Here is an 11128-nt window from a genome sequence, read left to right as displayed (position 1 = left end):
AGCAGTGCTCAGGATGTCCGACTGAAGGCTTAGTCCCGCTCCCTGCAAAAGCAGGCCTAAGCCATCAGTTGGACATCCCCTGAGGGTTCCCAGACTGCAAGAGGGCACAGGCTGGACTGAGGGACCCCTCTGAGTGCACAAATTTTTGTGCACTGGGCCTCTAGTCTACACTAATGAAAGAGAAGAATGCAAATTGGCCGTACCTTCATGACACCCCACAGCCAATCAGGAGTGAGTATACAAATTAGCCCGCAAAGATGGCAGGTTAATTTGCAAACGCAGACGCTGAGCTACTGGGGGTGAGGTGGCCACTTGCACGCGCACTGGCACCAAGCAGCCTGCATCCAGGGGACAGGCATCCTCGGGAGCCAGGCTACTCTGAACCTGTAGGCCCGGAGCGGCCGAGGTCCTGGAATGCCCCCCGCCACTCTGGGCCTACACGCACAGGCACGGAGCGGCTGGGGATGGGGCAGGAACATCTCCGGGACCCAGGCGCTCCAAGCTGGCGTGCGCACAAGCGGCCAGGGGCAGGGCGGGAACATCCCCCACAGCGAGCGAGCAGACAGCAGGGCCCTTCTTGCCCCTGGCCATGGCAGCGAAGGGAACCAGTCCACTGCAGGGCCCCCACAGAGAGCAGACACCAGGGCCTCAAGCAGGCAGGTCCGCAGAGAGCAGAGAACCAGGGGGAGCAGGCCTAAGCCATCAGTAGGACATTCCCTGAGGGTTCCCAGGTTGGAGAGGGTGCAGGTTGGGCTGAGGGACCACCCCCCCACCCCCATGCACGAATTTCATGCACCGGGCCCCTAAGGAATATATAACATTGAACAAGATTTGACTCTCCCGCACTCAAATATATAGCAATCTGTGGAAAAGTGGAACATCCAGGCACAGAGAATGCAGTCAGCTGTGTTTTGTGTCAGTCAAAAGATTCTGTTTTACATGGAATTTGCCTGTTCTAGAATGTCAACTTGAGAGTTGGAACTATTACCATTCTGGTTTGCTTGTAACTCCATGTACAAGGGCTGGCACTAGCAAGCAGTCAGGAAATGTGTTTTCAGTTTTTTAAAAACAAGGTAACTTCCTCTTTTAACACTAATAAAGCAAAATAACTTCTTTGCTATTCAAATTTTTCTCCTTACCTTGAAATGAAAAAATGTTCCTTTAATGAAAACTGAGTTTCTTAAGCAAAAAATATTACATTAATACTTAGCAGTCACAGTTTTGAAATAATAAAGATGGGAAATAATGCATCAAATGGGAAAATTTATTTTCAGAAATCAAGAGAATATAGGACATTGTTTCTGTAGGACACAGGCCTAAGGGAGAGGGATTTAACATTAAATATTTGATGTGTTCAAAAAAATGCATCATTCACTCAGTCATTGGGAAGCACTAAAAACACTATAGCTCTTGAGAAATAGTTTCCACTCTTTATTCTAAATGTATAACCAGCAGTGAATAAAATATTCCATAATTCTGAACTCACCATTCTCGTCTAACACCCAAATTATACACCTCCTATCAAAGCACTTAATAATATTTTACAGCACCACTGACTCACTGCACTACCCACTGTGGGCAATGTGTACCACCTGGCGGTCAGGGCCTGATCCCAGCAGTTACGCAACAACTGTAGAGGCATGCACAGCAGATGAACCAAGAGCCCCACAGGCTTGCACTCACCATGTTCAATGGCATTTACACGCCTGTTGGTTATCTTAATAGCTTCATCCAAAGTAACAAAGGAAGTCTAAAATCAGAGGACAAATAAAATGTAAGTACAAAGTCTTCCTAATTCTGCCCTGTTCCTCTGGGGATCCACTCAGACGGCACCTGTCGAGGACATTTGGAAACCTCACTATTTCAGAAATCAAAACATCTTTGACTTGTTTCACAGAGGGCCATGAAAACAGTTTGAAGTACTGAGTTCAGGACACTCTAAACCAAGATCTGAATCTCCCGCACTCAAATATTAGAAGCCAAACAGCGGGAGTTCTCTGCCTACCTGCAGCGAGGCGAGTTCCACCAGTAGCTCCACTGCTTTGGCATAGTTCCTCTTTAATTTAGCCAGTTGTTCCCCACCTCTGGCTAAACCAGTCAGTTCATAACCTGAAAGAACCAGTCAGACAACATTTGTAAATGTAGAATAATAATCTTCCCCTTCAAATTCCCCAAAAGATGTCGTCAGAACAGTGCCAAAATGGAAAAACAAATATACTATCTCTATTAAATGCAAACATGAAGTCCCCATCTGCCTCCCCAGACACTATCGGACATGACAGTATCCACAGGGATACTATTCTAACTACAGGAGGTGTTTAACCAACCCCCACTTCACCAGATTGCTGGAGTAACCAACGTGCTCCATTCCCTAGTAGAACACACTGCCTGATGTCCCAGTACAATGATACTCTGTGAATAGGTGACTCTCCAGAATGCTCTACTTTATTCGAACTATACTAAATATTTTATGTGGACCAATGAAAGATGAGTGCCAAAGGAAGAACACTTTTATATTTCTAAAAAAAATCTGATTACTTTGGACAGACTCAACAAAGATGTTTTACTACGAGAAAGCTGTCAAATTAGGAAATGGTGAGACAGTTATAAAAAAGAAAAATGAAAGTGGGCTATAAAATTCTAGGGAGATTCAGCATTCAGATTGCATCAGTGTCTAAGATCTTTTTCTGCTTTAAAGAGACCCAAACTGGAAATTATAAACAATGTATTATGGATATGGTTTATGCAGAAAGACAACCTAGAAGTCTAAACAGTGAATTCATATGCAAAGAAAGGCCATGAGCTTATATTTTTAAAATGTTACATGACTGTACACTTATATGTCTCAAGGTTAAAATAAAGTATTTTCAGACATGTACAATGTTTAATGACTCCCTGCCATAACACTTTTTTGATGAACTGATTACCTACTGTCCTAATTGTATCAGATAAGGCTCTAACATGTGAACCACCAAACTCAATCCAGCACCATTTTCCAGAACAAGGTTCATTTAAAGAGGAATCAGAGAACCCACAGACACTTACTGTCAGTTCCTTCATGGTAATGTTCAAATATTGGCAAGGTAACACCTGTTAAACACAGAAAAAGTCAACAGATTGGCTGGAATTGTAACTGGTTTCAAGGAATAAAATTAGGAACCTGCCTTCCTAATGGTTCAATCCTATTAAAAAATTAAATTAGCCTGATTAATAAGGGATCTGGTTGTTTTTTCTTCTTCAGCTCTGAGATATACTTAATATACAAAAAAAATTGCACATATTTAATATATGCATTTTGATGAGTTTAGACATATGCATACACCCATGATACCATCACAATAATCAAGGAAATAAACACCATCACCTCCAAAAGATTTTATGTGTCCTTTTCCTGTGTGTGTGTGTGTGTGTGTGTGTGTGTAGAACGCTTAACATCAGATCTATTCTCCTAACAAGTTTTTAAGTGCACACCACCATGTTATTCTATTGGCACTACACAGTACAGCATATCTCTGGAATGTGTTCATCTTGTATAACCCTAACTTTATATACATTAAACAACTTCCCATTTTCCCTACCCTAACTCCCTAGAAATCATCAGTTAAAATGGATTTAACATGTAAAGCCAATCAACTTGCTCCAAGTAGAAAAGATTAACTGGGATATCCAGACATCCTATATAATAAAAGCCTAATATGCTAAGTGTCCAGTGGCCGTTCAACTAATCAAAGCATAATCTACACTAATAAAAGAGAAAAATGGTAATTGGCATACGACGATACCCTTTTCATTGGCTAATCAGGGCTATATGCAAATTAACTGCCAACTAAGATTGGCAGTTAACTGCCCACAAGATGGCGGTTAATTTGCATATGTAGGCACAATGCAGGGAGGCGAAAGGGAAAGCAGGAAGAAGCCCCCTGCCACTGACAGTGATCGGAAACCCAGTGGGGAGCTAAGAGCTGGGGGGCCCCAGGGCCGCCTTTGCCCTGCCCCCCAGCCATGATCGGAGAATCAGGCGCCTTTTCCGCCCTGGCCAGTGATAGCAGGAAGTAGGGGTGGAGCCAGCGATGGGAGCTGGGCACGGTCGAAGCTGGCAGTCCAGGAGCTAGGGGTCCCTTGCCTGGGCCTAAAGCGGAGCCCACAATCGCGGGGCTGCTGCAGCTGCGGGTCCCCACTGCCCGGGCCAGAGCCCGCGCATGGGGGTCAACGCCTGCGGGCTCCCAGTATGTGAGAGGGGGCAGGCTGGGCTGCGGGACACTCCCCTCCACACACACCCAGTGCACGAATTTCGTGCACTGGGCCCCTAGTATGCTAATAATATGCTAAGGCCACTCAACTGCTCGCTATGACATGCACTGACCACCAGGGGGCAGACAGTCAACCAGTCGCTGTGACATGCACTGACCAACAGGGGGAGATGCTCCGACCAGTAGGTTAGCTTGCTGCTGGGGACTGAGTAAGAGGGGCCAGTAATGCCCTGGAGCCCTTCCACAGTCCCTCCCCGCTGGCCAACCTGCGTCCCTCCCCAGCCCTGATCATGCACCAGTGGGGTCCCTCGGCCTGGCCTATGCCCTCTTGCAATCTGGGACCCCTCTAGGGATGTGAGAGAGCTGGTTTCAGCCCCATCCCGCACGCCAGGCCAAGGGACCCCCCTTGTGCATGAATTTGTGCACAGGGCCTCTAATTACTAGATAAGCAGATTAATTTTTAAATGTCACCTTTTCTCCCCCATGGAATCTAAACAGTTGAAAAATTACCTGCTACATTATCTTTCTTTGCTCGAATCTTCACTTGGGCTTTATTCACATTTTGGATAACTGTGGTGCTGCAGGGGGGAAAAAGGGAGCCTTGGTTTAGTTCAGTTTTTAGAGTGAAAAATAAACCTACCATTGGATACTTCCACTATTAAGTATGTTCTGATAATAGTCTTTTTCCAGAAAAGGACAAAAATCACTACTTCCAAGGAGGGCCTCAGAGAGCAAAGAATAAAAATTAGTCATAAAAAAACAACAACAAAGAATGATTTTACAGTATTTGAATCGCTTGAGTTTTTAGTCAGACATGGGATTTTCATTCCGTTAATGTAATTTAGAGAAAGCTTTCTTTCCTTTTAGGTTTGCTGTTCAAAACTTGTAAGTTTGGCAAAACGAGTACAATTCCTTTTCTAGAACTTACCTAACTTCCATCTGGCTTTTTCTGGCTCCTCATTTTTATTGTAAAGTGTTTTTTCTATAACCACCCTAAGGTACTCACATACCACTTACACACTATTGATTCCCTCCCTCTGCTTGGAAAAGCCCGTCCCAAGTTGTTATCCTACCAACACCGGCAGCACTTAGTCTACTGCTCCAAAGGCCTCATGGCCCTTAGGCTGTAAGATGTGGCCCACCAGGTAATGCTCCTAGGCAGGTAAGAAACACTAAGAACAAGGCACTGTGTCACTGAGTAAAGGAGACTAAAATCACAAGCCCTGGCCTGTGTGACTCTGATTCGAGTGTTGGCCCAAGCACTGAAGGGTCACAGGTTCTATTCCCAGTCAAGGGCACATGCCTGGGTTGCAGGTTAGATCCCCGGCCCTAGTCAGGGCTTGTGCAGGAGACAAACATTTGATGTGTCTCTCTCACATCAATGTCTCTCTCTCTTATCGTTGTTTCTTTCTCAGTCTCTCTCGCTCTCTCACTCCCTTCTCTCTCCCTTCCTCTCTCCCCCTCCCTCACACTCTCTCAAAAAATCAGTGGGAAAAATATCCTCAGTTAAGGATTAACAACAAAAATTAAGAAAAAAAAACACATTAAAATCAAAGTCCCCGAAAATAACTTCCACCTCTGCCTCTAAATAGCCATTTGACTTAGGAAGGCACTGATCTTAACTGGGAATAACTGCTTACCTGGTCTACTTCACAGGTTTATTTGGGGAATTACATAACAAGTAAATTGGCAAAACCCCTTTGTAAAGGAATACTAAACTATTTTGAATGCTTTGTAAAGCATATATTGATATGACAAAAGCCATAAAAGGCATGCCACCACCACCACCCCCTTTTTTTTAAATATATTTTTATTGACTTCAGAGAGGAAGGGAGAGGGAGAGAGGGTCACTGATCGGCTGCCTCCTGCACATACCACACTGGGGATCGAGCACCTTTTCTAATACCAAAAACATCAGCAAATCAACCCAAAGGCCTTCCATTAGGAGAAAAGGTTAATAAGTTATGGTACATCTAGAGAAAGATAATGCAGCTAAGTGAAAAGAAGGGAAAAATGTTTATGATACAATGTTAAATAGAAATGGACCATAAATATTAAGTATCTTGTGCCTACAACTATGTAACAGATACATGTGGGTAGTAATGAAGACGGTGATGTTAAGGGGATGGGGTTAAAAGTGTCCTTCCTTATTATTAATATAGCAATTGTCTTTAATGCTAATATTTTTAAATTTAAAATGGTATGAACATAGAGCACTGATTTTTCAAAACACCCAATTTAGTCTTCTTACCTGAAGTCCCCTGCTGTGAATTTGGCCTCAGCAAGTGAAAAGGCAGCTTCTCTCATCACTTCACCCATCAACATTTTAGTCTGGAAAAGTATAAACCAACAGCCGATTCAACCAAGTTATTTCACCAGGAAAAATCATAATCATGTTGCTTCAATACCATCAGTATTTCATGTCAGGTATGCATGTAAATATAAACATTGATTTGATAATGATAAAAAAAATAAAAATTTCCAATTATGCTTTAACAGGTTTAGTTACAGCCACTAATCATGTTGCAAAACCATGAGTTTTATAAATAAAACATCAAAATAAAGAGATTAAGAAAGAGAAAACTGAATCTTTACTGCAGGAGTATGTTTTTGTTGAATGGGTCCATAATGATTTGCTCAAATTAATCTCTAAATTCACTACAGTGCGGTCAAATCCTAATGGCATAGTGATTCTAAAATAAATTTGGAATATTTAATGTTTGAGAATATCCAATAATTTTAAGGGAGGTATAACTGGGACAGTGGGTAGAGAGTTACTTTACCAAGTATTAAAAATGTATAACTATAAAGAAATACATCTGGTACTGGGACACTAAGTCAATGAAATGGAACAGAGTTCAGAAACAGCCCCAGGACTATAGTGGAATTTAGCAATGTAAAGAGACCACTCAACCGGTCATGCATTTACAAAATGATGAAGCCAAATCCCTACCTCCTCACATCACCCCCCTACACACACACCAAAAGATAAAAAATAAAAAATAAATGATTCAAGGTAAAGGTTTATTTTCAAAATTATAAAATAGCCCAGCTGTTCAATTCCCGGTCAGGGCACGTGCCCAGGCTTTGGGCTCAATCCCCAGTAGGAAAAGTGCAGGAGGCAGCTGGTCAATGATTCTCATCATTGCTGTTCTATCTCCTCCATTCCCTTCCTCTCTGAAATAAAAAAATATATTAAAATAAGATAGTAATTTTAGCACAACAGATTGGCAACAACAAAAAAATTAATACCCAACTAAGAGGAATTTAAGAAAATTGGTCCTCTCACTAATCATTTAGCAGAAATGTAAATTAGTATAACAATTTGGAGAGCAATTGGAATTATCTATCAAACAATTAAATGATTCTTGAGATTCTAGGACTTTTCCAAAAAAATGGTAAAACTACACATCCATCAACAGAGAAACATAAATTCCATCACCCATGCAAAGGAGCACCATTCAGCTATTATAAAGAATGAGACCGAACTATATGATGTAGAAAGCTGTTCATCATATTCTGCCATGGAGCGAAGGAAGGGGGAGTGGGGCAGAAAATGTTATATAAATATAAATATGTATGTATGTATGTATGTATGTTTGTGTGTGTGTGTATACTTGCATGCATGTTTGTTACCAAAAAATCTGTATGTGGACATATAGCCACACATGATACCATACTCTTGGTATATGCTTTACAAAAGCAATACTTTCAATATGTGCTACCAAAGAAAGAGATTGAGATATTCAGGGAGAACGATTGAGAGAGAGAAGATGGAAAGGATATAAAACAGAGTCTCGCAAAGAACTCTGGGAAATGAAAGAAGGATAGTTGAGGGTAGGAGAAATGGGAAAGAACCTTCACTTTTTTATATACCACTGTATTCATACATCATTTATCCAAAAAACATTGAGTCAAATGTACTAGCTGCCAACACTGTTCTAGATATTGAAAATATATTGCTGAAAAGACAGAGTCCCCGTCTCATGGAACTTACATTCTCTAGTGGGGGTAAACTATCAAACAAATACCATGCAGTAGTACAATGATGGCGAACCTTTTGAGCTTGGCGGGTCAGCATTTTGAAAAACCCTAACTTCACTCTGGTGCGTGTCACATATAGAAATTTTTTGATATTTGCAACCATAGTAAAACAAAGATGTATATTTTTTATATTTATTTTATATATTTAAATGCCATTTAACAAAGAAAAATCAACGAATAAAATGAGTTTGCGTGTCACCTCTGATACGCGTGTCATAGGTTCGCCATCACTGCAGTAGTATGTGCTATGATAAAAACAAGGAAACATGACAGAAGTAAAATACAGTGGTCACTTCAGATTGGGTGGTCAGCGATGGCCTCTCTGGAGAGACCAGAATGCACAGAGGAGCCAGTCATAAGTAGTTCTGAGAAAAGAGCATTTCCAGCAGGAAAAAAACAGCTAATGCAAAGACCCTAGAGGAGGATGTTCGCAAGAATAGAGCAAATGAGGTCAAAGAGGCAGGTAGGAGCCAGATTAGATCAAGTGAGGCTAGAGAACAAGAGTAAGGAATTTGGATTTTATTAAATAAACCATGTAAAACTCATTACTTTATAATGGTATTTTTACTTTTGAAAGAAAAATTAATTAAAATAAAGAAAAATTAAAATGTCAACAGCCATGCTGGATTTTCCTTAGATATTTCCAAAATAAATACTGTTCTAAGCGAAGTTCATTCTACCTCTATGATCTTCTTTAGGATCTGTCGAAATCGAAGAGTTAGGGCATCAGATTTTTTCTTCAGGAGGTTTCGACCTGTCTGTGCTCCTTTTAATCGAGCCTTCATGATGGTCTGCGCCCTATATAAACGAAGTTAAAGACACTTATTCCCATTACTTAAAAGAAAGAAAAATACCTCCCCTATACAATGTTAAAATTATGCATTATTCTTTGATGTCAACAGAATAATATATACAACATTTGTAGCTGACAAGTTTAGTTGGTTTCTCAATACCACAGATTTCTACCCTCAAGTGTTCCATAAATGAGAAGTTTACTTAAAACTAGAACAAGGTTTTAATCTATATCTGGCATAAATATTGTCATAATAAAGTTTATCAGGAGTGCTATTTTATGATTCCAACATAGTTTAAATACTTACTTGATTTATAAATTAAAACAATATCTGTTTCCATTAGAAGTGCTCTATCCATAGCCAGTTTAGTGGATAGAGCATTGGCCCACTGACTAACGGGTTATGGGTTTGATTCCGGTCAAGGGTATGTACCTTGGTTGCAGGCTCTATCCCCAGCCCTGGTTGGGGCACGTGTGGAGGCAACCAATTGATGGGTCTCTCTCACATCAATGTTTCTCTCTCTCTCTGCCTCTCCTCCTCCCTTCCTAACAATCAATGGAAAAAATATCCTCGAATGAGGATTAACAACAACAAAAGAGAAGTGTATTAAAGATTTTTTAAAAATCTGTCCACTAATTTATGCACTTACCTTCAGGACCAACAATTCCACTTTGAGGAATTTATCCTACAGGTTTACTCCCACAGGTATACAATAATATGTACAAGGTTATGGATGAATATTCCAACATTATTTGTAAGAGCAAATGGGTAGAAACAAGTTAAATGTTCCATAAATTATGGTTCATTATATAATGGAATGATATGTAGTTATAAAAAAAAAAGAGGAAAATAGGTCTGCATGTGCTTCCTATATGATATTGTTTTAGATATGCAAAGCAAGGAGGGATAAATATGCTTATACAGATACAGAGAATAGAAAGGATTCACAGAAACTGTAACCATTTCCTTTGGGAAATAGGGTTGACTAAAAAAAAAAAAATAGACTGTTCTGGCCAGTTTTGCTCAGTGGATAGAGCATCAGCCTGCAGACCGAAGGGTCCCAGGTTCATTCCAGTCAAGGGCACAAGCCTGGGTCGCAGGCTCAATCCCCACTTATGGGGCATGATCCATGGAGGCAGCCGATCCATGATTCTCTCTCATCAATGATGTTTCTATCTCTCTCCCTCCCTCTCCCTTCCTCTCTGAAATCAATAAAAATATATTTTTTAAAAGTAGATTTACTTTTCATTACTATACTAGAGGCCTGGTGCACAAAATTCGTGCACGGGGGCGGGGGGTCCCTCAGCCCAAATCCGGGGACCCTCTCAAATCCGGAACCCCTCGGGGGATGTCCGACTGCCGGTTTAGGCCCAATCATGCAGGGATCCCTGCAGATCTGGCCTAAACCAGCAGTCGGACATTCCTCTCGCAATCTGGGACCGCTGGCCCCTAACTGCTCACCTGTCTGCTTGATCACCCCTAACCACCTCTGCCTGCCTGGTCACCCCTAAGTACTCTGCCTGCCTGCCTGATTGCCCCTAAGCACTCTACCTGCCTAGTCGCCCTTAAGCACTCTGCCTGCCTGATCGCCCCTACCCACCTCTGCCTACCTGATCGCCCCAAAGCACTCTGCCTGCCTGCCTGATTGTACACGTGTAGGGTCCCTAGGCCTGGCCGGCAATCAGGGCTGATTAGGGCCTTCCAGCTACCAGCCGGGGCATCCCTTCCCCGGCTGCAGGCCAGGACCTTCCTTAGCTCCACGCCATCCCCTGGTGGTCAGTGCATGTCATAGTGAGCGATCCAATTCCCGGTCTCCCAGTTGAATTCCCAAGGGGACATTTTGCATATTAGTCCTTTATATAGATAGATTAAATGACATATATAAGAATAGACTCCTGAGAAGTGACAAGCTACTGAAGTCTCCTTACTGCCTATTTCAATCTTTTCCCATCAGAAACCACAATACCAAAGTCAAAAAACCAACTGCAGAAACTGACATTTCTGTTCTTGCTCCCATATGCCTGATAAAATTTAATAATG

General features: G+C 41.8%; 1 protein-coding gene across 1 annotated transcript in view; it reads right to left on the bottom strand.

The window, feature by feature from the left end:
* ATP6V1D (ATPase, H+ transporting, lysosomal 34kDa, V1 subunit D) overlaps window positions 1–11128 on the bottom strand; it is an 18313-nt gene that overhangs the window by 3260 nt on the left and 3925 nt on the right. Inside the window, exons 2-7 of the mRNA XM_006760783.2 lie at window positions 8975–9092; window positions 6502–6581; window positions 4761–4828; window positions 3046–3090; window positions 2006–2109; window positions 1684–1750 (exon numbers count right to left, since the gene is read on the bottom strand). Coding sequence (XP_006760846.1) covers window positions 1684–1750; window positions 2006–2109; window positions 3046–3090; window positions 4761–4828; window positions 6502–6581; window positions 8975–9092 — 482 coding nt within the window. The remainder of the gene's footprint in view (window positions 1–1683; window positions 1751–2005; window positions 2110–3045; window positions 3091–4760; window positions 4829–6501; window positions 6582–8974; window positions 9093–11128) is intronic.

Source organism: Myotis davidii, unplaced genomic scaffold (genome assembly GCF_000327345.1).
Source record: "Myotis davidii unplaced genomic scaffold, ASM32734v1 scaffold17, whole genome shotgun sequence".
Taxonomy (NCBI): Eukaryota; Metazoa; Chordata; class Mammalia; order Chiroptera; family Vespertilionidae; genus Myotis; species Myotis davidii.
The sequence above is the reverse complement of the archived record's forward strand: the minus strand, read 5'-3'. Positions and strand labels throughout refer to the sequence as shown.